Source organism: Ammospiza nelsoni, chromosome 16 (assembly GCF_027579445.1).
Source record: "Ammospiza nelsoni isolate bAmmNel1 chromosome 16, bAmmNel1.pri, whole genome shotgun sequence".
NCBI classification, from domain to species: Eukaryota; Metazoa; Chordata; class Aves; order Passeriformes; family Passerellidae; genus Ammospiza; species Ammospiza nelsoni.
In genome coordinates, this window is record NC_080648.1 from 19,020,787 (window position 1) to 19,048,672 (window position 27,886).

General features: G+C 56.8%; 2 protein-coding genes across 5 annotated transcripts in view; both read left to right on the top strand.

The window, feature by feature from the left end:
- The first annotated feature begins 6,048 nt into the window (after window positions 1–6,048).
- POU4F3 (POU class 4 homeobox 3) lies at window positions 6,049–7,296 on the top strand. Its single transcript, XM_059483756.1, has 2 exons — window positions 6,049–6,168; window positions 6,442–7,296. Exons 1-2 carry the CDS (start codon window positions 6,049–6,051, stop codon window positions 7,294–7,296), a joined length of 975 nt encoding a protein of 324 aa, XP_059339739.1.
- Window positions 7,297–15,775: 8,479 nt separating this feature from the next.
- The window catches only part of TCERG1 (transcription elongation regulator 1), a 28,747-nt gene continuing 16,636 nt past the window's right edge, over window positions 15,776–27,886 (top strand). Inside the window, exons 1-7 of one of the 4 annotated variants that reach the window (XM_059483658.1) lie at window positions 15,776–15,849; window positions 16,623–16,848; window positions 19,164–19,316; window positions 19,413–19,650; window positions 22,186–22,428; window positions 25,967–26,029; window positions 27,265–27,462. In XM_059483658.1, coding sequence (XP_059339641.1) covers window positions 15,776–15,849; window positions 16,623–16,848; window positions 19,164–19,316; window positions 19,413–19,650; window positions 22,186–22,428; window positions 25,967–26,029; window positions 27,265–27,462 — 1,195 coding nt within the window. The remainder of the gene's footprint in view (window positions 15,850–16,622; window positions 16,849–19,163; window positions 19,317–19,412; window positions 19,651–22,185; window positions 22,429–25,966; window positions 26,030–27,264; window positions 27,463–27,886) is intronic. The other 3 variants (XM_059483659.1, XM_059483660.1, XM_059483661.1) reach the window with 3 other exon arrangements.

Genomic DNA, 27,886 nt, shown 5'->3' on the forward strand with positions numbered 1-27,886 from the left:
ATTCCACAACAGACTTACAACTGTGATGATCAAAACCTAAATTCAAAACTAGAGCACTTTCTTTCTCGCCAGGATCATTGCACAGACAATTTCCAGTGGTAGTCTCAGGTAGGCTGATCCCTGAGGGGTGCTCTGTGCAGGGAGCTGGGCAGGGCTGAGCAGGGTAAGGCCTCGTGTGCCATGCTGCCAGGTGCCTCCTTCACCTGGAGCTTCCCCTTTTTCCCACCAAAAAAATCCAGGTTTTTTCACTACGTTTTCACAATGTTTTCATACATTTTTTATCAGAAACATCTGTTGGATTTGAAGTTCAAAAGTATGTTTTACCTGATCAAGAGACTTCAGCCCAAAGAGAGCCCATGACAGGGGCAGAGGTGAGTGGCCAAGGCCAGAGGGGACCCGGCAGGAGCAGTGACCCCAGTCAGTACAGCCGCTCCCCCAGCAGTGGCCCTGTGCCAGCTAAGGGGGGTCAGGGACAAGAGCCTGCACGGGGTCACTTTTCCACAATGCTCTGCTAATGCCAAAGGCTTTGGGAGCCGGGCTCAGCCGGGGCCGGCTCGGCTCTCGCTGCCGGGAGCCCGGGCTGGGCACTGCTGGGGCTGCTCCGGGGGATGCCCGAACCCGGACCCCGGGGACAGCCTCAGACCCCGGGCACAGCCCCGGACCCCGGGCACAGCCCCGGACCCCGGGTACAGCCCCGGAGCCTGCCCCGGAGCCTGGGCACAGCCCCGGACCCTGCCCCGGACCCTGCCCTGGAGCCTGGGCACAGCCTCAGACCCCGGGCGCAGCCCCGGACCCCGGGCACAGCCCCGGACCCCGGGCACAGCCCCGGACCCCGGGTACAGCCCCGGACCCCGGGCACAGCCCCGGACCCCGGGTACAGCCCCGGACCCCGGGCACAGCCCCGGACCCCGGGCACAGACCCGGACCCTGCCCCGGACCCTGCCCTGGAGCCTGGGCACAGCCTCAGACCCCGGGCGCAGCCCCGGACCCCGGGCACAGCCCCGGACCCTGCCCCGGACCCCGGGCACAGCCCCGGACCCCGGGCACAGCTCCGGAGCGCCAGGGCTGGGAGCAGCTCGGACCGCGGGGACACCGGCATCGCCCCCAGCCCGGGCTGTGGCTGCCCTGCTGTCGTCCATCCCATTTCCAGGAGCCGGGTTCCGCTTGTGCCGCGTCTCCCCGAGCCTGGCGGGGTCGCGGGGCGCTGCCGGAGCAGCCTGCGCTCCGTGACGCGCGAGTTAATTATAGCCCGTCCTGCGCCGGCAACCTTAAAGCACTCCTGCCAGTGATTTATTTAAACACTGATAAATTATACATTCCTTTAGTAATTCATGTGAAAATTATTTGAAGTCAACTCAACATCACGTAGCTCTCTCCGTGTGCTCTCTCGTGGTGAAGGCTCTGTCAGACAACGCTTCCATCCGCTCTTCCTTCAGCCGCTTCTCGAGGCTCTGGGTTACCTGCGGGCCGAGGGCAGTGAGGGGGCTCCTGGGACACGCTCACTGCCCGCTGCTGCTGTGTCAGTGTCGCTGATTTAACCAGCCCGGGCTGTCCCTGGCTTGGGGAGCAGACTGCCCCTTCCCTCCGGCACACCCCGGCCAAACCCGCCCGTGTCCCGTGTGAGGATGCAGAGCTGCTGCTCCTGGGCCGTGCAGGGCCGGGACTGCTCGCGCTCCCACGCTTGTGCTGGGCTGGCAGCAAATACCCTCACTGAGTTAGAGGGTGAGACTTTGGGGGCAGCCCAAGGCGCCAGCACTGCTCTTCCGTCCCCCCAGGATTGCCCTGAGAACATACAGCTGTTTCACTTGTTGATTAGCAAAAACATTAGGAGACCTACTGTTTCAGGGCATGAATAATTAATGTTTGTTCCTCATTAACTTCTTGTGGCAGAGTCCTGTTAGATGCATTTAGATGTATTTCTAGAATTAGGAGCAAATATAACCAGATGCCTGGCAGCTGAGTGTTCTGTTCCACCCATGGAAAGCCCCATTGCTCCCATCCTCTCAGGCAGGAGGGGAGAGCTTGTTCTGATCAAGGACTGATGCATCCTTTATTGCAGTTTTAATTACAGTGAATGATACATGTAAAAAATTATATAATTCATGTACACTACAAGTGAGTAAAGGATGCCACTTCCAAGACAGTGGCCACCTGTTTTCCTGGAATCTCAAATCAAAACCTTGCTTCCTGAAAAATTCAAAACTAAGTTGCTGAACTTTCCACCTGCTGCTGCTGGACAGGGCTGTTTGTCCTGCCCCTGTCACCCAGCACAGCTTCGGCACTTGTGCTCTGGTGGGGCCACAATGCTCTGCTAATGCCAAGGCTTTGGGGTTTGCTCTGGGATCACACCCACAAACACCCACTCAGCCCCTGGAGCCACCTGTGCCACTGCCTGGGGCCAAGGACGTGCCAAGGCTTTGCTTGGCAGGAGCCCCTCTGCAGCCAGCAAAGCTCTGCTTGGATTTTGACTACAGAACAGGAAAGTGCTCCTAACTTAATCTGAAGCAATGCACAGGCCCCAGATGGCTCCCCTTGCCTCTCCTCGGAAGGCAGCTCAGCAATTGGCCAGTGCTCAGTCCCTTTGGGGCTCTCTCTGGCCGTTTGTGTGGGGTGGCCCCACTGTGCAGAGCTGCAAGGGCTCCCTGTCTGCAGAGGAAGCCCATCCTGGCTGTGATGCCACTGGCAGCTGTGCTCTTTGAAGCACTTTCCATTCCATCCCCAGCTGCATTAAAAACTTCCCAGAGCCATGGGGTTCCTGCCCTGGTCCCTCCCTTTAACCTCCAATTTCTGCAAATTCCCTTTAGGCCCCCACGGTCCCACCCAAGCCACATTCTGACCCCGAGCCGCCCTCCCTAAGCCCATTCTGGCACACCTGCAGTGGAGCTGGCTCCACACCAGCTGGGGCTCTGGAGGACACCCTGCAGCCCCAGGGCAGCCCCAGTGCCAGCCCTTTCCTTTGGAGCCCAACACTGCCTCGGCCAGACGGCTCCTGTAACTTAGCAACTTTTTCTTTGCTCTCTTAAGGTGGGTTCTTCAATCTCCTTAATGAATAAGAGAATCAGGCCAGGTAATTGATGCTTGGCCATTTAGCTGATGAATAATTGACTGTCTGGGTAACTGGAGATATTTCCTCGATCAGATTGTGCAGTGGAACAACTGCATCATCCGGGGTGCAGCATGGCTCACAGCTCTGGGGTGCTGGAAATGGGCTCTGCAGCTCACAAGAGGAACTCCAGAGTCAGCTCTAGGCCTCCTCTTTCTCCACATGGAGCCTCCAGAGTCAGCTCTAGTCCTCCTCCACACGGACCAGGCACATGAGCCCCAGCAGTGGAACCTCCTGAGGTTCAGCAAAGCCCAGGGATGATCCCTTCCAACCCAAACCATCCCCTGATTCTGCGATTTGGTAACTGGCTGCATTTTAGCCACACAAGTTATTTTATCACATAAACCTTGACTCAGGATTTCTTTTCCAGACCCACAGCGAAGACAAACACAAGGGCAGGACGGTGAGAGCTGGGCAGGCCTCGAGGGGAGCTGGGGAGGGGAACAAAGGCTCCAAAACAGGAGCAGCAGGGGAGAAGGTGCAGCGTGTGAAGGTGCAGGGAGCTGTCCCTGTGTGAGCTGTGTGTGCTTCAGCTGCCTCACAGGCAGACACTCCTCCTCCAGAGGGGCTGGGCGTGCAGCACGTCCTGGGGCTGTTCTGAACATTTAAAGATTCCAGTTCTGTCAGCTTTGTGACTGTAACACATCGTGCTGCCCCCAGCCCGCGGCAGAGAGGGTACCAGCATGAATTGTGGATTAAATAACTCGTGGTTTTATTTCAAACTTCCCAGGAAACTTTCACAGGACATCACTCCTGTATCAGTATGTACTGCATATTTTTTAAACAACTTGAAATTCACACAATGAAACCTAGAAATTATTGGCACTACTCTGTGATGAGCTTTGAATTAAAATCTAAATAAGAACAGAATATTTTGATGTGTTAGGAAATTTGATAACAATCCATGAGCTGTGACAAAGGATAAAATAGCACATGCTTTTAATTTGACTTTTGCCTTCAGATTTCCAGTGAGTCACCAGCAACGTTTCATCAGAGTATGTGTTTGGGTTTTTTCTTCCAGAAATGTCATTAATTATTTACCAGTAGGTGAATGATCTCTGAAATCTATTGCAGTGACACCTCTGAGTCTGCAGACAGTTTCTGATGGCAAACCATCTGGACTCCTTTAACTTGTTGTTGTTTATCCTTTGGACTCCTCTCCCCCGGCTGTAAGGTGTAACGGCAGCAGGCAGGGCCAGGAGCATCAATATTTTACAGCATTAATGAAAGGGAGCTCAGCAGCTGCGTGTCCCAGCCCTGTGGGAGGGGAGGCAGGGCCGTGCTTAAGGCCAGGAGAGCCGTCCTGGCACGGGCAGGGACCCTCCGGGCTGTGACAGCGGCGCTGGGGTCGCGCAGGCCGTGCTCGGTGTGGCAGCGACAGCGGCACCGGCAGGAGGAGCGTGCGGGGTCCCGGCAGCTTCTCCGCACCTGGGAGAGGATGAAGCAACAGCAGAGAGACGGGGAAAGCGAGCTGCCGGTCCTGTGCGAGCACCCTCGGGGCCGGGCCCGGGGAGTCGGGCTCTGCATCCGCCCTCCGCATCTTCTTGTGTGCTGGCGTCAACGGACAGTCCTAAATAAAGGGAGGGTTAAAACCAAAACAAAACAAAGGCCTGAAATTTATCCCTCTATTAATTACTTCCATCAAGCAGGGCTGCCTTTAAAGCGGTGCCACTTCAGATAAAACTTTCATGCAGCTATTTAGGGCCTCTGAAATATAAATGATTTCCTTTAAATGTTTTATCATAAATCAGGGCAGGCAGCTTCGCCACCACGCGCCGGTTTGCTCCGGTGGGAGGGAGCCGCTAGCGCGGCCCGGCCCGGCCCGGCCCGGCCCGGCTCGGCTGCGGACCCCGGGCGGGGCGGAACGGGACGGAGCAGAGCGGCAGCGGAGCGGAGCGGGACGGGCACGGAGCGGAGCGGGCCGGGAGCGGAGCGGGCCGGGAGCGGAGCGGGCCGGGCACGGAGCGGAGCGGGACGGGCACCGAGCGGAGCGGGCCGGGAGCGGAACGGGCCGGGAGCGGAACGGGCCGGGAGCGGAACGGGCCGGGAGCAGAGCGGGCCGGGAGAGGAGCGGGCCGGGAGCGGGCCGGGCACGGAGCGGAGCGGGCCGGGAGCAGAACGGGCCGGGAGCAGAACGGGCCGGGAGCAGCGCGGCCCCGGTGCCGGCGCTGTCCGCGGTGCTGCTCCCCGCGCTCCCGTCCCGCCGCCGCCGCTCCCGCACGGACGGACCCGAGCCGTCCTTGGTCCTGCGCTCTGGGCTCGGTGCGCGTTTCCCAAAGGTTCCCGTTTCACCACAGCAGCGCCGCTCCTTTTCCCTAACCGCGATCAGTTTGTCAGAAACCAGACAGCAGCTCCTTCCGCTCCTCGGTGTTTACCGAGGCTTATAAGACTTGGAAACTTTAAATCTCTAGGTTTTATTTTTGCTTAAGAACTTCGAATTTTGCAAAATATTTGCATCTCTGGTGCCCCAAAGTACAGTAATTTCTGAAGAAGTGTGAAGACTGGGAGAGCAAAAATGGAAGGGCCGCTCAGCAGCAGAACAATGCCAACTCCAGAGCCGCTTTCCCGGGGCTGGTGTGGGGACGGCCCCTCTGCTCCGAACGCCAGCCCGCGGGTTTAGCGCACGGAGAAGCGCCCGCTCCTCCCCTGTTCCCCGGGGCCTGCCGGCCGAGGGAAGGGCGGGATTCCAGCGGGAGCGGCCGGGGCTGCGAGGCGGGGGCTGAGGGCGGCGGGCCCGGGGCACCGGAGGGTCTCTCCGCCCGTGCCCCGCCGGTGCTGCCCGGGCGCATCACGCGTGCGCGGCCGGTGTAAGATGAGTGCGGGAGCGCGGGCGGGGCGGGCGCCGGCGGAGCTCCGCCACCCAACACCGCTCGCTCGGGCAGTGCCGCGGGCAGACACAGCCCCGCGCCCATGCCCGGGGCCTGCCGCCCGCGGGCCGCGCCGAGATGATGGCCATGGACGCCAAGCAGCCCTTCGCCGTGCCCGCCGCCCTCCAGGAGCCCAAGTTCCCCAGCCTGCACGCCGGCAGCGAGGCGATGCGCAGAGTTTGCCTCCCGGCCCCGCAGGTACGTGGATGCAGCGCAATTCCCGCTCTGAGCCGCGTTTTCTGACGGGCACCGGGTTAATGTTTTTTTCATGTCGGCAGCACCATCGCGCGTCGCGGCTCCGCGCCCCCCCCCGCGCCGCCCCTGATCCGCGCCGTGCGGAGCGGGGCCGCTGAATTCCTATTAATTTTTATGACCTGAGCTCCGGGGAGGACCCGCGGTGCCGGGGCCGGTTTTTCAGGCGGAGATGACAGAATTCCCCACTGACCTCGCCATGCGTGCTCTCGCTCGCAGCTGCAGGGCAATATATTCGGGAGCTTCGATGAGAGCCTGCTGGCCCGCGCCGAGGCGCTGGCGGCCGCGGACCTCGCCCCCCACGCCAAGGGCCACCACCTGCACCCTCACTTCAAGCCGGACGCCGCCTTCCACGCCATGAGCGGCGTCCCCTGCGCCGCCGCCGCCCTCCCGCACCCCGCCGCCCTCGCCGCGCACCCGCACCCGCTCCCGCACCCGGCGCTGGACGGCGGCGACCTGCTGGAGCACCTCTCGCCGTCGCTGGCCGCGGCGGGGCTGGCCGAGCCCCCCGCGCTGCCCGCGCCGCTGCCGCCGCTGCCCGCCGCCGCCGCGGGACCCCTGCCCGTGCCCGTGGGCGCCCCGGGGGCTCCCGCGCCCGCCGCGGACCCCCGGGAGCTGGAGGCGTTCGCCGAGCGCTTCAAGCAGCGCCGGGTGCGGCTGGGGGTGACCCAGGCCGACGTGGGGGCGGCGCTGGCGGCGCTGAAGCTGCCGGGCGTGGGCTCGCTCAGCCAGAGCACGATCTGCCGCTTCGAGTCGCTGACGCTGTCGCACAACAACATGACGGCGCTGCGGCCGGTGCTCCAGGCCTGGCTGGAGGGCGCCGAGGCCGCCCGGCGCGCCCGCCCCGCCGGCCCCGACCCGCCGCCCGGCGCCGAGCGCAAGCGCCGGCGGACCTCGATCGCCGCGCCCGAGCGGCGCTCGCTGGAGGCGTATTTCGCGCTGCAGCCCCGGCCCTCGGCCGAGAAGATCGCGGCCATCGCCGAGAAGCTGGACCTCAAGAAGAACGTGGTACGCGTCTGGTTCTGCAACCAGCGCCAGAAGCAGAAGCGCATGAAGTACTCGGCGGTGCACTGACGGCCCCGGCCCGACCGCCCCGGCGGCGCGGCCCTGGAGCCGGGACCGGACGGGACGGGACGGGACGGACCGCCCTGAGCGCCCCCCGGCCCGGCCCTGCCCGCTCCGGCCCGGGACAGAAGCCCGGGGGGCGCGGGGCCGGGGAGCGCAGCGGCGGGGCCGGGGAGCGCAGTGGCGGGGCCGGGGAGCGCAGCGGCGGGGCCGGCATCCCGCGGGTCCCCGAACGGCGCTGGCGGCGGGCGAGGCCTCCGGGGCGCGGCCCGGGCAGAGCCGCTCCCCCCGCGCCCGCCGTCCCGCCCGTCCCGCCGCGGCGGGCGAGCCCCGCGCCCCCTCCCCAATAAAGTTTTATTTTTCAACCCGCCGGGACGTGTCGTTCCTCGCCGCCCCGCGCCGCAGCGCCGACGGGAACACCCGAAATGACCTGCAAGAGCAATCGCACCCTAATAAACGCCCCTCGGCGGGACACGGGACCGGCTTCGCCCCGCCGGGCCCCGCGCCGGCCCCGGGAAAACCGAAACATCCCCCCGCCAAAACCGATGCCGGGTTCGCTTCTGAATGTGTTAGGGAGGGGGAAAGGGCTTTTATTTGCGATTCCCAGAAGCACCTTAACGATTAAAGATTAATGTTCGAAGCGTGAGCCTCCCCAGGATATTCCACTTTAGCATTTCAATGAGTGACAAACATCGAACTTGAGAACTGGGTCTCATCCTCCTCCCCCGCCAGGAAACGATCTCACGAATTCACCTTTTCCTCGCGGGTAGCTCTCTTCCTTGCATCGCGTTTTCCCAATCATCCTCAGCGATTTTTCCCCAATCAAATGTCCTTTAACAAAAAATGCCCTTATGCCATTACATTATATTGTGGGCTCTGAAAATTTACAATAAGGGCGGCGCAATATTAATTGCCTTCCGCACTATAAAGAAGGCAGCTCCGACGGCATCTTCCCCCGCAGCTGCGGGCTCCAGGCCCGTGTTTTTACAGGTAGGATGTGCCTTTATCTCTTCCCTCGTTCTCGTGCGTGTCTGGGAGCTGCCCCCGCCTTGCCCCGGGCTGGGACCGGCCCCGCCGGAGGAGCGGGCACGGCCGTGCCGGGCCGGGGCCGGCGGCGGGGCCGGGAGCCTTTCCTGGCACGGGAATGGAGATCCAGCCCAGATCCCGGCGGTGCCGCTGCCCGGGGCACCGCAGCCTCACGCCTCTCGTGTTGCAGCAGAAATCACCGCTGGCGCCGCTCTCGGAGGGATCCGTGCCCCCCGGGTCGGGTTAAGCCCGGTCCGACCCCCGCCGAGCCCGCTCCCATCCGGCAGTGCAGAACACCATCACTCACCGCCCCACCTCTGTCCTGCGCTCTGCAGAGGGGACACCGGGCCGGGCTTGTCCCCACCTCGGCAAGGGGATCACCGCTGTCTCTCTTGGGGCTGTTCTAGGGCTGCCCGGCTTTGTGGGTTTGGACGTTTCCGTGTTTGTCCCTTTTGCACAGCTCCGGAGAGTGCCTTAATGATGCAAAACAAATCCTAAACGAACTTTCCCGAACCCGCAGCTACTGTCCCACAAAGCTGCTCCTCTGAGCTCCTCCTCACCTCCAACAGGCTCACCAGGGACACCCTAAGCCCCTTGACCCTTTAGCTCACCCTCCCTCCCGGCTCCTTTGCTCCGGGCAGGGCTCTGGACGGGGGGCTCTGCCCAGATTTCACACACAGGACCTGATCCCTTCGTTTGAGATTTACTCTGGAGGTCAGGTACGTCCTGGTTGGTCACCACTGTGCCTTAGTCTGCCCCTGGGTTTGGCTCCCAAAGCTCTGGTGCTCTGGGGTAAACCCACAGTGATACAGGAAGGGATTTGATCTTCCTGGAGCTGCGCATGAACTCCTCTCAGCCTGGCGGAAGAGTTCGGAACCGGTATTTGATGCTGCAGGGGCACAAAGGAGCTGCCCGCGTTTGCCCTCAGGATAACGAGCAGTGCCCCGGGGCCAGCGAGCATCGCCAGCAGGGGATGGGAGGCGGGATGGAGCCGGGGCTCGAATTGCGGGTTTGTGGGAAGCGGCCGCCACATCACAGCCCCCTCTCCCCGCTGCCCAGTCTCTCTCTCCAGGTGTCCGGGGATCAGGATTTTCTTGGAGCTGGGGCTCCTTGTCCTGGGCAGCAGGTCTGTGGGATCCACTTGATTCTTCAAAACACACCCCATGCACAAACCCATCTCCCACAGGTGAAATGAAAAATGCCGGTGAAATTTGCGGAGAAAGGGAATTCCCTTTCAGTGACAGCCCAGATAAAGGGGAAAGGGAAACCTGCTGAAATGGGAAATACCCAGTACACGTGTGAGAGACTCAGCAGCAAACTCCCTGTCTATGGTTTCTGAACCACTAACAATTGATTTATTATTTTTTTTCCCATTCCATGCTTGTTCCTTAATATCCTGCTCTCTGTCTCCCGGGACCTGTGCACAGGAGAAGAAAGCACAGAAAACCAAACAAGCCGTTGGCGCTGCTCACTCAATTGATTTTTACACAAAATTTGCCTCCATGCACAAAGGATGGAAAAATGATCCCATTAATAATGAATAACTAAAACAAATGCAGGGAGGAAATCAATAGCAGCACATCTGATAACACGAGGGGGCTGGGGGGAGCTCCTAGATGTACAAAAGCATGTGTGAGGAGGATGGGAGAGAGGAGAGAGGGCTCAGGGGCTCGGGGGGCGCGGGAGCAAGGCAGCAGGTGCTGTGGGGCAGGTGTGTGTGTGTGTGTGTGTGTGTGCATGCGTGTGCACATACACGTGAGTGGGTGTGTGCATGTCCCCATCAGCCACCAACGTCCTGTGGGAGCAGCAGGACCTGCTGAGGGTCCTGGCCTGGTGCAGAGCCAGGCCCATGCTCATGATGGTCCAAGAAGCAGCCACTGGCAAGGAGAGCTGGAGCTGCAGCCATGCTGCTCTCCCAGAGAAAACTGGTTTTCAGCTGCAAAATCCCAAACTTCCAGTCCCATTTTCCTTCACACGTTCTGCCCTCAGTGTTTCCCTTCTCCTGGGTTTTCAAGGACCTCTGTTCTCCCAAGGAGACACATTCTGTTTGAGAGGAAAAATGTTCCTTAGGACAGAGGTTTCTGCTGCTGCCCAGGCTTTGCTCCGGGCCCCGGGCTGCGAGCTGTGGTCCCCACGGTCTGCAGCTGGGACAGCTGGGGCTCCGGGATGAGAGAGCAGCAGGTGCTGGGGCCAGAGCACCGGGCCCAGCCCCTGGCACTGCCCCGGCAGCGCTGCCCGAGCCCGGTGCGGTCACTGTTGGTAAGTGCTGGAGGAGAGAGATCTCTGCATTTAATCTGGACAGCTGGGAGGGGAACCAAGGCACCACCCTCCATCAGAGCTCAGCATTCGGAGCTCAGCCAGGAAAGTGAATAACTCGGTCCCTGTTTGGAGTGCAGAGGTTTTGGTTTCAGCGGAATCATGCTGGTGCAGTTCCCATATCCCTGCGTTTGGGCGGATGCTCCCGGCAGGCAGGCGAGCTGCTCTGGGGTCAGCCCAGGCCGAAGCCCCCGGAGGAGCGGCGCACGCAGCCCTGTCCCCTGCCAGCGGGGCATGTGTGCCCGTCGTGTAGGATTAGCGGCTCCGCGCTGCGCTCAGGCTGGACGCCACGTGCGGGCACGTTAACACGGAAAACACATTAGCCCCCGCCGAGGAAACCGGAGCGAATCGGCCATGAGATGAGGCATCCTGGGATTTCACACCGATGCCATTCCTCAAACAGGACAGGCTGGGGCCGGGCTGGGGCCTGAGGAGCGGGTTGGCTCCGGTTCGCCGCAGTCCCGGGCAGCCGAGGGAGCGCCGGAGCGGAGCAGCCCCCGGGATGGCGCGGAGCCGCCACCGGCCGCAGCGCCGGCGCCCCGGGCCCTGCGAGCCCCCGGCCCGCCGCGGGAACGGCAGCGGGAGCGCGTGTGGCCGCAGCTCGGAGCCAGCCCTGAGCCTCATGAAATATTCACCGCGAGCCGGGCCGCGCCGCCTCTCCCGGGGCGGGAGGCGCGTTCGCAGCGCTCCGAGCGCGGTGTCCTTCCCCTGTGGCGCTGGCACAACCCGCGTGTCCGTGGGGAGGGGACACGGGGGAGCCCCGGCTGTCCCCGCAGCCCACCCTGCGCCACTGCCTGCTCTGGGGCAGCACGGGGCGGCTCCGGGAGCCCGGCCAGCCCCGTCCGGACCGGGGGAGCCCGGCCAGCCCCGTCCGGACCGGGCGCGCTCAGAGCTCCGGGGGACGGAGCTCCCGCAGCCCGGAGGAGAAGCCCGCTGCAGGACGGGCTGGAGGAGGGCGCTCGGGGGGACCAGAACCCGTGGTCAGGAGCCGGAGAAGAGCCTGGCATGAGACGGGAAGCGAGCGCGGCATCTCCAAGCCCATGGGAAGCCCCCGCCTGCTCCGGCCAGGAGCCTCAGCCGCAGGACCGAGCTGCTCGGCTCCGCCGACGGACCGGGCTCTGAGCCCGCCCCTGTCCCGCCCCTGTCCCGTGCCGTGTCCCGTCCCCTGCCCGTCCCCGGGCCGGCGCGGCCGCGGCAGCCGCCCGGAGAGCACGGGAGAGCGGCAGCACCCAGGCGCATCAATATTTCATAAAATGCCAGCAGCAACAGAGGGAGAGAGGGACCGGGAGCAGAGCAGAATATCGCACAGCTTTTTAGCGGTCTTTTTCTATTAGTGTCAGCTCTGCGGCTGCTTTCAGACAGGAGAACTTTCCCCGGATGCTCCCAGAATTTCGGGGTGTGGCCGAGCGCTCTCCCGGCCCGGCTCTGCTCCCACCAGCCCGGGCTGGTGCAGTCACGGGGCTCCGATGCTGTCAGAGGCTCGCTGGGCCAGCGGCACTGTCCCGCTGTCCCCGCTGTCCCCAAGGAGCTGCGAGAGGCGCTGTGCTGCCGGCAGCCGGGCTGGCTCTGCCCTGCTGGGCCCTTTGCAGCCGTCACCTCCAGCGAGCTCGTTCGGGCTGACGCCTGCTCTGACCCAGGGCACCTCCCAGACGCCCTGCCCGTCTGCTGCTCTGACCATGGCCGAGCCTGCACCCCATTTCTCCGTGTAGGAAGGAATCTGCAGGCTCCATATATAGAGAAAAATGACATGTTTTCAGGTAAATACAGGGCGAGCCTGGGACCAGAACCGGGAGCTCCGTGCCCAGAGCCTGGGTGCAGCACACAGAGCCGTGCTGTGCCCACGGACAGGGACGTGCCCTGTTAAATTTCAGTAATGCCCAGACCCACTTGCTGCCCACAATGCCCAGATGATGCCTCACATGGCCCCCGAACGGGCCAGCCCAGCTCCAAGGCCGAGCAGGGGCACAGCAGCCATGGCCCCAAGGTCCCCACGGCTGGAGGGGATGGGGGGACCCCCAATGGCTCCAGCCCCAGCCCAGCAGTGAGCGGTGAGGGGGCTGGGGGAGCGGGGGCACCTCGGCGCCAGCAGGAGCCTCCCCCCTGCCGCCCAGCACGGGGGGATCTGGGGCTCTCCCCGGCAGATGCTGGCACCGCAGCAGCCCAGAGGCCCTGCAGACAGCCCAGGGCAAAATTTTTAATTTGTCATCACACTTCAACCTGAAACCTGAAAAAATTAAAAAAGAATGGCAGGGTGTTGGCGTCTCCGAGACGACACAGCCCCACGGCTGCTGCAGCCCCACGGCAGGGGCCAGCGCCAGCAGTGGGAGCCGCAGCAGCTCCGGGGCTGCCACACCGAGCCAGAGGGAGCCTTGGAGCAGGAACCAGCCCGTGGCACTGAGCTGCAACGGGGATGAAGAACAACACTCGCCTCGGACCAAGAGAACACAAGAACATGGGCAGGTTTGAGAGGAAACACCCACTCTGAGGGGTTTCAGGACTCCTTCCCATGTGCCTGGCAGAGAAGTCAGACCGTGCCACAAAAAAACTACAGAAATCCAAATACTTGAGAAGGTTCCCGGTTTAAAACCTCCCTGGGAACAATTTCTGGGGCAGCAGCAGCAGCGGCAGCGGCAGCAGCAGTGGCAGCAGCTCTGTGCTGGAATCTGGCACAGCACAGCCAGCAGCTTTCCAGCCAGGGAACAACGGCTCTGGGGAGGACAGCACAGCGCAGACAGGGGAACCAGGGCTGCAGACTCCTCTGGAAAACCTGGACACCCAGTGTACCCACAGCCATTAGCAGGATTCCATCAGCAGATCCACTGGCTCTGCAGCGGGTGTGGGTTTGGGATTCCCCGGGACAGATTTCCCCTGGCTCCAGTGCTTGCCACAGCCCCGTTCCCCAAGGGGCACGGCCAGCAATGTCCTCCCAGCTCCGGGAGCACTGCCATGGCTTCCTGAGGGATTAACAGAGCCTCTGGTCAGTCCCCTGGCACCCCAGAGCCCACGGGAGGTAGGGAGGGTGTCCGGGCAAACAGCGAGCTGAGCCACGGGAATTCTTGGTTTCAATGAAACCCAGGGGAGTGCGTATCAATCAGAGTAAATGGTTCTGCTGCCAGGAGCCACGTCCTGCAGCACGGGGAGCTGCCAGCATATTCATCAAAGTGTTTTGCAGCTCACCGTTAACAACCTGCTCCTGAAGGAGCTGCAGTCCGACGATTCCTGACTGGAATGTTGTGAGAACACAGAGATGAGGGGCTGGCGTACAGCAGCAGCTCCAGCCCCCCCGAACCTGCGAGAGGGCCCTGCAGCTGCTCCTGCTAGCTTGACATCAATAAAACATGGAGACAACCGCGAGCGGGGAGATAAAAGAGGATGAAAGACGCGTGGAAGACAGGCAGCCCCACTGTGTGCGGGGGATTTGAGCACTCGTGGGCAAAACGGGTTTGAAAGTCTGCCATCAGAAAGGGCCGGTGGGGGGGATGCGGTGGGGACGGGGCGGGAGGGACACCCGACTGCATCCCCTGCCCCGGCAGAGCGAGCGGGCACCGTGCCCTGCATCCCCCGGGCACCGAGCCCCGGCTGTGCCACCCGCACCCCGAGCAGGACACCGGGCTCCCGGGGAGCCCCAGCACCCCTGACCTGCCCCACATCCTCAGCGGGGCAGCAGCCTCAGGCAAAACGCACGAATAAAGACCCCGCAGCGAACTCAGAGTGTGCAAAAGTCTCTGTGGCTCAGCACCGCCAAAAGGCCCCGCAGCAATTCCTTATTGTCACGATCTAAGCAGACAGATCTTTTTATTGAGAGCAGGAGAGGAATGGGAAATGCGGGATCACAGAACCGGCTGGGGACGGAAGGGCCTGGCGGACGGTCACCACCGGACTGCGTCCGGGAACGCGGCCCGGACTCGGCCATCCGGGGGCTCCTTCGCGCCGAGCGCTGCAGCTGCCCCGCTTATGTCCCCTCCGTGCCGAGCGCTCCCGGAGCCGCACGCTCCCGGTGCCGGCAGTGTTTGATGTCCCCTCCGTGCCGGACTCTGTCCCGGTGCCGGCAGTGCGCGATGTTCCCCCCGTGCCGCGCGCTCCCGGTGCCGGCAGCGCTCCCCGCACGGCACACCCGTAACTCCGGGCTTTCCCGGTGTCGCTGCCCAGCGTCCCCGGGAGGAGCCGCTCTGCTGTCCCGTGCCAGGGCGCGGGTCACGGGCACCCAGGACAGGGCGGGTGCAGGCGGGCGGTGCCTCCCCCGCTGCCCCGTTCTCGTCCCGGTCCCGCGTGCCGGGCTCCCGGACGGACTCGCCACGTCCCTCGGAGCCCCCGGCATCGCCCGGACCCCCGAGACTCCGGACCCCCCGCATCCCCCGGACCCTCCGCATCCCTCGGAGCTCTCCTGGACCCCCAGACTCCCCGCACCCCCCGCATCCCCCGGACCCTCCGCATCCCTCGGAGCTCTCCTGGACCCCCAGACTCCCCGCATCCCCCGGACCCTCCGCATCCCTCGGAGCTCTCCTGGACCCCCAGACTCCCCGCACCCCCCGCATCCCCCGGACCCTCCGCATCCCTCGGAGCTCTCCTGGACCCCCAGACTCCCCGCATCCCCCGGACCCTCCGCATCCCTCGGAGCTCTCCTGGACCCCCAGACTCCCCGCACCCCCCGCATCCCCCGCACCCCCGCATCCCCCGGACCCTCCGCATCCCCCGGGGCCCCCCGAGTCTCCCCCCGGAGCCCCGTGCGCACGGCGCCCCCTAGCGGCCGCCGGGTCCGCCTCCAGGATCGTTCATTGGCTCCGTGCCCCCGTGACGTCACGGGGCGGGACATTCCCTATTTGGTTGCGGGGGGCGCGCACCTCCGGCTGCGGGCGGTGATTGGCGCACGCGGTTCCGAGCGCTGATTGGATGCTGCTCCTCCCCTTCCCTTACGGCGTGAGAGTAACTTCCGGTTCCCTCCCCGCGTTGAGCCTCACGTGACCCCAGGCGCGAGGGGCGCGGGCCAATCGCGGCGCGCCCGGCTCCCCCCATTCAAAGCCGGCGGGCGCGGCGGCCAATGGCGACGCGGGCTCGGCCCCGCGCGCGCTGACGGGCGGGCGGGACGGCCAATGGGACGCGGCAGGGCCCGCGCGGGGCGGGACGGGTGCGCGCGACGGTGGCGGCCATGGCGGAGCGGGGCGGCGGCGGCGACGGGGAGGCGGCGGCAGCGGCGGGCGAGCGCTTCGGCACCGACCTCCGGTACGGCTGGGCCAGGCCGGGCCGGGGCTGATCTGCTCTGCCGCGCGGGGCCGGGTGCGGCGGGGCGGGCCGGCGGGGGCTCTGCCGCCTCCATTCCCGGCCCCGCGTGCGGCGGGACGGGCCCTGTTCCCGCTCGCCGGGCCGGGGCCGCTCCCGGGCGGGAGCCGGCGGGGCCCGCGGAGCGCGGACACACCGTGTCTGGCGTGGACCTCCGTCTGATAACCTTGGGTTCTCTCGGGTCTGTTCCTCATGCGCCCGTGGTACCGCAGTGCGCTCAGGGGCGGGTGAAGCTGCCCCGGGCCCCGGGGGAGCCGCTCCGAAGCCGCTCTGCCCGCTCCTGAGGGCCGAGGGCTCCGAGAGCCCGCGCGAGGGCCAGGCCCCCCCTGCAGGGACACACGAGTCCCGCCGCCCCTGGCAGAGCCGGCCCCGCCGGGCCCCGCCGGCTGCCGCGGCTCGGGACGGGCCGGCAGCAGGAGCCGGAGCCCCGGCCGTGCTCGGGGCGCTGCGGCCGATAAGGAAGGATGCGCTTGCCAGTGGCTGCGTGCCCCATCCTGCTCTGGGTGTCTATTAACATGGGGGAAATGCAGTGAGGACTGATAACCCTGCGTGGTGTAGCAGAAGCGCATCTCGAGCTAGTCGCACACTTGGCTTTACCCACTAACAGCGGCACGCTGTGCTCTGCTGCTGGTGCCGCCCGGGTATGCCGGGCTGTCCCGGCGGATTGTCCCCCGGCAGCAGCAGCAGTGACCGTGTTCCCGTGCCTCTCTCCCCAGGATGGCTCAGCAGCAGGCGCTGCGGTTCCGCGGCCCCGCGCCGCCGCCCAGCGCGGTGCTGCGGGGCCCCCCGCCCCTCCTGCGGCCGCCCCCGCCCTTCGGCATGATGCGGGGCCCTCCTCCGCCGCCCCGGCCCCCCTTCGGCCGGCCCCCCTTCGACCCCAGCATGCCCCCGATGCCGCCGCCGGGCGGGATCCCCCCGCCCATGGGGCCTCCGCACCTGCAGGTAAGGACTTCTCCTGGGCTGGTTAAGTGGATTCAGGGATTTTTTGTTTGTTTTCACACGTGGAAGTGTCCAGCTCTGGGCCCCTCAGTTTCAGGAAGCACAGGGAGTGTGTCCAGAGAAGGGCAGTAAAGCTGGTGGAGAATCTGGAGCACAAGTCTGATGAGAGCAGCTGAGGGGTCTAGGGGGGCTCAGCCTGGACAGAAAGGGGCTCAGGGTGATGCTGGAGTCCCCATCCCTGGAGGTGTCCAGGGAACAATGGGACGTGGCACTCAGTGCTCTGGGCTGGGTGACAAGGTGGGCATTGGGCACAGGTTACACTCAATGGGCTGGGAGCTCTTTTCCAATGTAATTGATTCTGTGATTGTGTGGAAATAGTATGAGAATGGAAATGGGTGAAGGAAACAACAAGGCAAGATGAGAACACGGGGCTCAGGTGTGGTGTTACACACCACTGCATACCTGTGGTGTGCAAATACAGCTTCTGCTCAGTTCCTCTGCTGCTAAACTGATGGATGCTTTAAGGTCTTGTGTCTGATTTTCTGAGGCCTGAACAGTTTGCAAGGGACGGCACCTTTGTGAATGAGAAATGGATTGTTTTAATTGCCTTGTGCTCATATTTAATTGCTTTGTAGGGGTGCCTTCCCATTAGGTCAGTGTAGGTGCTGTGTGGGCCGTGGGCAGGCTGATGAGCTGAATGGTCCCACATGCCATTGTGGATTAAATCCACTATTTTAATTGCAGTTTGGAGAACCAAGCAGAGTTACTTTGGATCCCAGGCCTGGCTGTGGGTGTCTCCTGTGTCTGATGTCCACCCAGGGTGTGCTGCTGCTCCCAGCTGTCACACAGGCCGTGAGCTGTGCAGCTTCTCAGCAGCACCAGCCGTGGCTGGGTGTGTGAGCTGGGCTGGCACTGAGCTCTGCCCAGGGCTGGCTGCACTCCCTGCCCCGTGCCCAGCCAGACGGGATGGTGACAGCCCCTGGTCACAATGGGAGGAGCTGTGCTCAGGGCTCAGGCTGTGCTGGGACCCCGGCTGCACACCTGGCACCAAATGCCCACGCGGATTTACTCCTGGAGTGGGGAAAGGAGATGTAACAGGTGGAAGATGGGATTCTTCATACAGTTGTAACAGCAAGAAAGAGGAAGCTCATGGTGAAGCAGGTGCAGGAGCTGTTGGGGAGGAACAAGGGAGAGAGAATGCAGGTTGCACTTGAATTGAGGGCTTTTTTTGTTTGTGTAGAATGCCATCCACGCACTCTTGGCTTCCTTTTCTAGTAGTATTTAATGCAAACAATTGTTACTAGTTTGGTATGTGGATTTAAAGAGCAGTTTAAAACACCGATCTCAGGGCAGCTCCCAAGAGAGGCCAAGGACGTGGCAGCACTGGCAGCTGCCAGGGGTGCAGCTGCAGTTGTGGGTGCAGCTGGTCACCGGGCCACCCCCTCTCTGTGGCACAGGAGCCCCGGGTGTCCCAGTGCCAGGGCTCGGGGTGACACTCGGAGCTGGAGTGAGGGGGACAATTAGGGCAGCTGTTGGTGTTTGCAGAGTAAGCCAGAGAACTCTGTGAGCTCTGGCATCTGTTTTACAGGAAAGTGTTCACTGTACTTGTTGCATATAGGGAATTTCAAACAGTACAAGTAAATAAGTAAAATGAAAGAACTGAATGTACTTTGAATTACAAACAGGTGTTCAGGCTTTCAGGTAACTGTGTGCAGGACAGGTCAGGATTTTTTATCATGCAATAATGAACATGTAATTTCACCATATTTTTGTTTTAATTGGCACTAGCTAGAATTTTAGTTAGTGGGAAATTTAGGAGTGTAATGGATTTTAATTAAGCCCACTGCTCAGCTGTACTGGCAGACTGGATGCTTACTTGTAATTTAGGTTTTTTTAACATCTCTTTCCTGGGAGGGTCGTTGAGTTTCTGGGATATTTGGTTCACAGGTGGTGATGTCTGAGCAGCAGCTATTTGGGAACAGCTCTTCCATTCTTTCTCTTCCTTCCATTGAAGTATTTTCTCCTTTCCAGGAGAGGACTCTGAGACTTTGAGCACGTTTCTGTTCATTCCACCTTTTATAGGTGCCTGGATGTTTGTGTCTCAGAAGTGATGGCTTCAGCTGTTCTGCCATGGGTGGGGGGCTGGCTGGAAGTACATTCCCTGATCTGGGAGCACTGGATTGTTAGGGAAGCTTCCAAGCCTGGCACAGCTGTCCTTACTGTTGTTGTAGCGTATACTATTTCTCTAAGAAAGGAAAATTGCTTGATATTATATTTTTGTTATCATTATCATCATTATTGTTATTATATGCCTTTAGAGACCACCATTTATGCCTCCTCCCATGGGTAGCATGCCACCACCTCCTGGTATGATGTTCCCTCCAGGAATGCCGCCGGTGTCTGCGCCGGGAACACCAGCAATGCCCCCAGCTGAGGAGATCTGGGTGGAGAACAAAACTCCAGACGGGAAGGTGAGCTGGGTGCCGTGCCGGGAGCCCGGGGCAGGGTCGGGGTGCCCCGGTGGCTGTCCTGCAGCGAGCCGTGGCTCACAGGGCTGCTCTCCCCAGGTCTATTTCTACAACGCCCGCACGCGCGAGTCGGCGTGGAGCAAACCGGATGGCGTCAAGGTCATCCAGCAGTCAGAGCTGACGCCCATGCTGGCAGCCCAGGCCCAGGCCGTGGGGGCCTCCACCCCCACCACCAGCAGCCCTGCATCTGCAGCGTCTCCATCCACCTCCTCCAGCACGCAGTCGTCCACCACCTCCACCACCACCACGGCCACCTCAGTGTCCCAGACCAACTCCAGTGAGTACCTGGGCGTGTCTCGGCCTCGCCGCGGTGGGAGCGGTGGTGGGGTCGCTGCATGGGGAACTGCTGCAGCAAAGCATGGGTATTCAGGACAAAGTTGTTTCAGCATGGAGTGTGAATTTAAAGTACAGTGTTTAGTCCAGAAGAACCTTGCATGCAAACTTCTTTCTCCCCGGTCTCAGAGAATTCTTCAGGTCTTTGTATATTTTTCTTCTGCTGTTATCACATCATCTCAGAGCTATTACACATCTGTTTCCTTTTGACTACAGATAGAGCTTAATTGTTTTTAAAAGTGTTTCACAAGAAATGTTGATCTGAGGTAGGAGTTTAGTTGCAGCAATTTCCTCGTTTCCTCCATGGCATCTGTTCCTGTAGGCTGGGTTTCAGAGCTGCTGCTCTGTGAGCATTGGTTGATTACAGAATAGAGTTTCTTTGTTGTATTAGTTTTATTAGCATTACTCCTCTGCCTAAGCCTTCTCAGTTCCTATTTTCTAGAGTTCCACAAAGAGGAAAAAGAAAGTCCTTGGAGGCATTTTTGTTCATTTGTGGCCTTTGAATGATAGTCTGGAGATTATTGCTGCTTCCATGGTCTGAGCCTTTGCTTGTAGGGGTTTTCCAAGTAAGGAAAGGGGACTGAATGATGCAGCATGCACGTAAATGCATGGCTGTGCACACACCAGCGTGGTTTGCGCTGCCCTGTGGCAGGTGTGTGCTGCCCAGGTGCCTCAGTGTGGCATAGAGGTGTGTGTTAAGTACTGAGGGTCTGTTTGCTGTGAGCGAGGTCAGTCCCCGTGCCCAGAGCCAGGTGAGCAGGACAAGGAGCAGCTCAGAGAGTGTCCTGTCTTGCATGCAGGGCTACAGACAGACGGCATTGGTGCTGAGCAGGAATCTGGCACTGGACATTGGGTGTTGTAGCTGCACTGGCTCAGAGGTGTGCACTGAGCCAGGCCAGAGAGTGTGCAGGAGGTGAACTGTTCCAGCTCCTGCTGTGGGGTAGAGTTGCATCCTCTGGAATTCATCTTTTTGCTGTAACAGGCGAGACAAGTCAGCTGAACTCACCATTTAACCCGAACTTCAGAATCCGTGTGTAAAAGGGAGTCGGATTTAGGTAACCCTTCAATTCTGCTTTCATTAAGGCTGGAGGAAGGACACGTCACTAGAGCAGCAGAGAACTTGTATTGCTCAAGGCATTTTAGGGCTTCTGTTTAATTTGAAGGGTCACTCAGAATGATGTTAATTCACTGTGTTGAACTATGGTCTGCTCTAATTGTTGTGCTGAGTAACAAGCCAGGTGGGAGGTCAGTGTCAGCTCCTGACCCAGTGGCAGGCTGGGGAGAGCTAGCCGTGCTTTGGGGGCAGCACTTTATGCATCTTCTCTGAAGCTGAATTTCCTGATGTTGAATGCTGACACTGTTCCACTTCTACCTGTTCTATCTGCTAAACTTTGTCTTTGCTTCCAAGAACTGTTACTGTTGGTGTCTGTGCCTAGGTGATGAAATTTTATAATTTAAAATAATTTTATAACTCTTAGACTTGACCTGTAAAAAAACCCCTGGGACTTCTGGCTGAGCTTCATTCCTGCCTTGTACTGATTTGACCTAGGTCTTACAAATCACATACTGACTGTCTGCTCTGTTTCCCTAAATGTTAGGCACTGCTGAGAACTTTCACCCTTTCTGAAACGCTTATCAAAAGATCAAAAATCATTATTTAAATATGCTAATGCTGGTATATTGCTTGGAATGTTTCTGGTAGTAATAGAAAATGCACAATGTGCCCATTGGAATATGGCTGTAAATTGGTGTGGTTTCTTTATTTTTTTTTCTTTTTCCCTTCACCTCTGCACTAAGTCTTACAGAGTGAGTTTACAGGTTTAAGCAGACTTGTCTCAAGTTCCTGTTGGCCTGTGCTCTGAGACTGTTTGCTCCCAATTAAAACAATTTGAAATTTAAACCAGTCATGCTGCAAGGATTATAGAACTGAATGCCAGTTGTGTGTTTTCCAGCTGGGAGGCATTGAAGACTAAGAAAGTTCTTGCAGCTCTTGAAGAAAAGTATTTTCCTTTTCTTTACTTATTTACACATTTTTATTGCTATTTTCCTGCTCTGGGGGTGCAGCCCAGCATAGTTTAAGGCAGACTGCTGTCATGCACATGCTGCTGCTGTTAAAAGCAGAACCTGTGTTCGTGTAACACAAGGACAGCCTGTTGCCATTGGAAACTTACTGCAATGTTCTGTTTCTGTGAACAGAATAGAACCTCATTTCTGCCCGTGTTTGTCCTTTAATACAGCCCTGCTTCTGCTGTAGAGACATGTTAAGTGCAAAGAATGGGACAAATTGAAATTGGAAATTGACTTTCTTTGTGAATATTTAATGCTCCAGAGAAGGCAAAGTATTTTTTGTCCAGGAGTGTCTTCCTGCTGGTTATATCTGAGCATAGCTGCTGTGTACCGGGAAACAGAGCGCCAGTATGTTTGCAGCAGTATATTGCAGTGTCTAAGATACAAGGTGTTCTTTGTGTTTTTTTATCAGCACCTACCACACAAGACCAGACCCCGAGTTCGGGTGTTTCAGTTGCCACACCATCAGTCAGTGTTTCAACCTCTGCTCCTTCTGCTACACCTGTGCAGACTGTACCCCAGCCAGTCCCACAGACATTGCCTCCTGCAGTTCCTCATGCAGTACCTCAACCAACTGCAGCAATTCCTGCTTTTCCACCAGTAATGGTACCTCCATTTCGTGTCCCCCTTCCTGGCATGCCTATTCCACTTCCAGGTAAATTGGCAAACTGTAATTGTCTTGTCTGCTACATGTCCATGTTGTCAGTTGTTTGCACTCATGTGTCCACTGTGTACAGAACTTGCCTGGATCCTCTCCTCAGAGTATCTCTGAAAGAATTCAGGGTTAGCAGACAGACTTTTTAATTAACAAAGAACATATCTTTTTGAGCACTATATTTTACTAATTGCAATATTGCTTTAATTTTTTTCTACTTACTTGATTTAGACCTGAAGTCTTGTGCATAAATATTCACTAGGACATGGACGAGCAGGAAGAATTGCCATGGAAATCAGGACCCCAGTGATATCAGGTGTTCCTAGTTCTCTTAGGCTGCAGCCATTGGGTAGGATGCTGAGTGTTGAGGTGTGACCTGAGGACCATAATGAGGCATTTAGGGTGCCGGTGTGCTGTTATTCACAGGCTTTAGGTTTAAAGAACGTAGAGAAGGAATCTTAGATGGCAGCACACTTCTTCTGGATATATCATAGTTTCTTAAATTTTTATGAAGTACTTAAATACCTAAGGAAGGAATTTTAGGCTGACAAAATGTTGGACTCGCAGCCTGTAGTTGTTGCAGAGGCCTCCCAGAGATCACTAATGACACTTAGCACTTACACACCACCTTTGATTTCATGGGTACCACTGAGTTCCTGTTCTGATAAAAAAATTGATGTGTTTCAGTGCACAGTGGCACTAAGCATACACCAGGAACTGATGATTGTGTGTTGCAGAGGGAGGTAGGAGAGTGCAGTTGTATTAGATCGAAGTTGGTTTCAGATTTAAAAAGACAAAAGAAGCAGCTCTGAGCAGCATCTCCATATTTCTGCCTCTGTACAAGCTGAGTGAGGTGACTTTGCTGCTGTCCTAATGCAGCCACCCAGTGGATGTGGAGGGAGGCCTTCACCTCCCCACTGAATTGCATGGATGAAAAGTAACCCTTCAGAAAAGTAGCCCTTCACTCCTTTGATGAGAGAAAAAAAGCCTGAAAGCAGTTAAAGTGCTGACTAGAAGAGAGCACCAGCTTTTAGCTGCCTCTGCTTTTAGAATAGTCTTCTAAAATAACTGGGTAAAGCTACTTTAATCTGTATTGGCCTGAAAAAGAAATTGCAGTGTAGTACTCTTTGGATTAAACCAGGAAACAAACACTATTCTGAATGTGATATTCCAGGCTGAACAACAAATGAGTCAAGGGTAGGAGAAAGAAGTCTCTTTATTGATGAGGTTTGCAGGAATAATAAAAACAGTTAAGCCTCAAAGATGGTCAGCTGAATACTCTCAACTGCCATTTCTAACCTTGCCAGCAAGGGACCAGCATGGAATAAAGGGCCCTTACACACTGTGAGGGATATGGTCTATGCAGGTGTGACCTGTGGGGTAAAATGGGATGGTCAGGACAGTGTAGAAATGTGCCAGTGGAAATGGAGATCCTGAGTGTGTGCCCACAATGGGCTTTATTGTGAGCTCTCACTCAAAAAAGTTTTGGGAGTAGTGCAGTACAGGAGCAAAGACAGAGTAGGAACATCAATCTCCTGAAACTCATTTTTGAAAGTTATTTTTTTCAGTGCTTCCCTGGTAAGAGGTCTTTGCTCTGACCAGTTTTTCCTGTGAGCTGGGCTGCAGGTGGAACCCATAGCATGTAGGAAGGACTCCTGGCAGCAAAGTGCTGCTTCCAGTAATGGGTCTGATTTATCAGTTTGCTTAGTTACAGAATGAAATCTGTCAGCTTCTTTCAGCTAATTTTGGCTTGAGTTGGTTGGGATGGTTTCTAAGCACTGTTAAAGAAAAGGAAAACTGTAAAATATTTTACAATAACAAGAAACAGAAGAGAAGCCAAATTATTCAAAACAGTATCAGGTGAAGTCAGAAGGTCATATGAAGGTCAGGCTGTAGATGTTTGGGGTTTTCAACACCAGGTATGATACCAGCCAGAGGATTTGAAGTCACAGGGACAGAGCTGAACAATACCAATGTCAGGTGATTTCAAAGTTAATCTCTGTATTAAACTGTAGTAAGAAGGAGAAATGGAAGAGTTTGTTAGTGATATCTCAGATCTTAAAAAGTAAGTCTGCTTTCTCTCAATTCCTATGTTTTAAGTCAGTTTTATGTTTGGGAATGACCTTGGCAGCAGAAACAGCTTGGGTGTTTGCTCAGTCTAATCTGTGCTGCAGCATCCCTAACTCCAGCAATCCCCAGATAGTGTTATTTGTACTGACTCATGTTGGAGACATGCTGTAACTTCCTTAACAAAACGAATTTTCAGGTCCATTGTCAAGTATATAACATGACCACCCTTGCAGTTTAGGCAGACACTTCAATCAGTGCTGTTTGAGTCAATGTTTTCATGTCTCAGTTCAATACTTTTAAATAGAAAACTAGTTGCAATTCTCTCATTGAAATTATTTTTAAAAAACATTACAATTCTGTCTTCTCACAAATTTATTTTCAAATAATTGGCAGTATTTATGTATGCTCTGCATACTAGATCTCTAATGACCAAATCCAGAAACTACTTTGGTTTAAACAGGGGTTTAATTTCACTTTCCACTGGAGCATTTCCCGCCTCACATGATGAATTTGAACTTTTGAAGGGAAGTGTTTCAGTTTCTGAGCATCCAGACTGGACCAGCCAGAGAGCACTTCTACAGTTGCCTTCTACACCCAGAATGGAGGTTTTGGAAATTCATTCTCCTCAGCCTTGTCTGATTTCCCACTGATTTTGATCTGATCAAAGAGGATGAGCTGCTCGCCTTTTTGTGTCATTTCTTACTCAGCTGGAGAGCTGACTAGTGCATGGTGCCACCTCTTTCAGGGCGAGTTTTGGCTTTTAAAGCATTTTCAGCTCATGCCATTATTGATAATGAAAAATAAAGGAAATGTCCCTGACCTAGTGCAGCTCTGTGTACCTCTGTCTGCAGCTTCATTGCTTTGATTTCTTTTAGTCCCTCTCTTTCACCTGCAGCCTTGCTGCAGTGACCCTCCTACCCTCAGCTTTCCCTCTGGGTTGCACTTGGCTGTCCACCCTGCCCTGCTTTGCTGCTCTGACTAGTTCAGACCTGTCCTTCTACCCTCACTCTGCTCTCTAGCTGCAGCAGCAGACTGGGAACCTCAAAGCCCGTTTTGTTGTGCTGCTGCTCCCCACAGGTCTGTCCCAGCAGAGGCTGCCTGTGCAAGCAGCCCCATAGTGGGATATTTTCTTGTGGTGCTGCCCTACAAGGGGAGCCGCATTCCCCCTTGGATGAACTTAAACCCCTGAGTCTTCATTGAAATACGTTTTTTCTTTTTAATGACATCCCAATAACTTGCCAAGCAGCTGGTTTAACATAGGCAGAGACTGTTGCTGCAGGTTAAAATTAGTTTTATATTTGATCTGGCATAAAACATTGAAGCAAAAGTAATTCCCATTTTCTTGCTGGAAGGCTTCTTCTCTGCCAGCTGCAAATGGCATTCCAAATTGTGGCAGGAAGTCTGTAGCAGCCCGTGGTAGCTGACGTCCCATGGCAGCTTTCCAACATGCTTCCTATCCATTTTGCAGGTGTAGCAATGATGCAAATAGTCAGCTGCCCGTATGTAAAGACAGTCGCTACCACCAAGACCGGTAATTTCCAAACCCATCCTAGTTCGTTTTGTCTGTAAGTTGGCATGGTAGTGAATGTGGTTGTTTCTTTTATTTCTTTATTTGCTTCCCCACTTCAATGATTACATATACTTTATTTTCAAAATCAGTATAAATGAAATATCGTATTTGGTCAGGAGATAACTTCCCCAAATAACTGTTAGTATCAGCTTATTCTGTACCCAAACTCTGTACAGTTTTCTGTAACCATTGAGTTCTGTAATGACTGTGACTCTCATGCCCATACTTAGTTCCTAGTTTCTTGTGTGGATTTTTGTTTTCCTGCTCCACATGTGCAGTGGCTGGCTGTGCTCGCATGTTGTGTGCGTGTCTGTGTGTCTGAGTGTGAACTTTCATATTTAAATTGTGGATTTATGAATACTCACTCGCTGAAAACACGTTATGGCAGTGTGTAATGTGTGATTTCCATTATTTAAAGTGAGACTTCCTCAGTGTTAAAGGCTCAAATTTATGAAGTTCCAATCCTATCCAATTGGTTGTTCTAGAACTTGTCATTCCAAATCTATTCATTATCCTCAGTTTGTTGGGATGAGTGGAGAGATAATGGGACACTGCAGCATTCTGGCTTTCTTATCTTTGGATATTTACTTGCCATTTTGCTTTAGGATTTCAATAAAATGTTGGTTTTTTTCAATCAATTTGCAGTATTAAACAAACCCAACAATCTGATGCTGTTTCATTCTCATCAGGTTTTATCCAAGGCTATGAATTAATGCCAGTATTTAAGATTTATCAGAATTCTGTGCTATGTTCTATGGCTCAAATTCAATCCAATCTTGCCTTTTTTAAGAGCAATAGGAGTATCTTGTACACCAGCAGCATAATTAAGCTGTGGAGTACACTTAACCCAAATTATTTGCTGCAGGCATTCTGATAAAGACTTTTCTAATAAATAGAGAACCTTATTTTAAAATAATAGAATGAATGCCTAAAAGCTAACAAACTTTGTGCTTTGCAGAATTAAACAAATTAATTAAAATCCAATTTGCCTGGGAGTGGGCATTACTGATTGCAGAACACAGGAAAGAAATTTGGTAACAATGCCTTGCTTTCCAATTGAACTTTGAAAACAATCCTTGTGTTTCTTTCTACGGGTTGGACATTTGTGAGTTAAGTCAGTGCCGCGCTAGGTGTTGGTGCTCAGGCCGCGCCCTGGCACTCACTGTGCCCTTTGCTTGTTGCTTGTTCCCTGCCAGGAGTGCTGCCGGGCATGGCGCCCCCCATCGTGCCCATGATCCACCCGCAGGTGGCCATCGCCGCCTCCCCCGCCTCCCTGGCCGGAGCCGCCGTCTCCGAGTGGACAGAGTACAAGACGGCCGACGGAAAGACCTACTACTACAACAACAGGACTCTGGAGTCCACGTGGGAAAAACCCCAAGAGCTGAAGGACAAAGGTACTTTGGGGTTTTTTACTAGAGCTTTGTACTGGGAGCGTGGCTCAGACCGCCACTGGTTGTGTTGGAAGGTGTGAACGGGTGTATTTCTAATCCCTGATCTCCCTTAAGAATACTTTGGAGTTCTGATTATAAGGATCCATATGAGGTGGTCTTCAGTCTGAGAGTTGCAGCGTGTTTCCCACTGTACTGTAAGAATGTTTGGTTCTAGAGTTGCTCCCAAATCTTGTGCCTAGGGCCAGTGCACGTTCCTGTGCCAGCAGAAAGTGAGTACCTCCTCTGCACACGTTGGAGAAGGTTCCAGTTGCAGACAGAAAGTGAGGGGAAATGAGGGGAAAAATCAGTCATACCAAGGGCTGTAGACTGGGACAAAATGAAGATCATTGTGCTGAATTTCAGATCTTTAAAAAATAAATATAAAGTG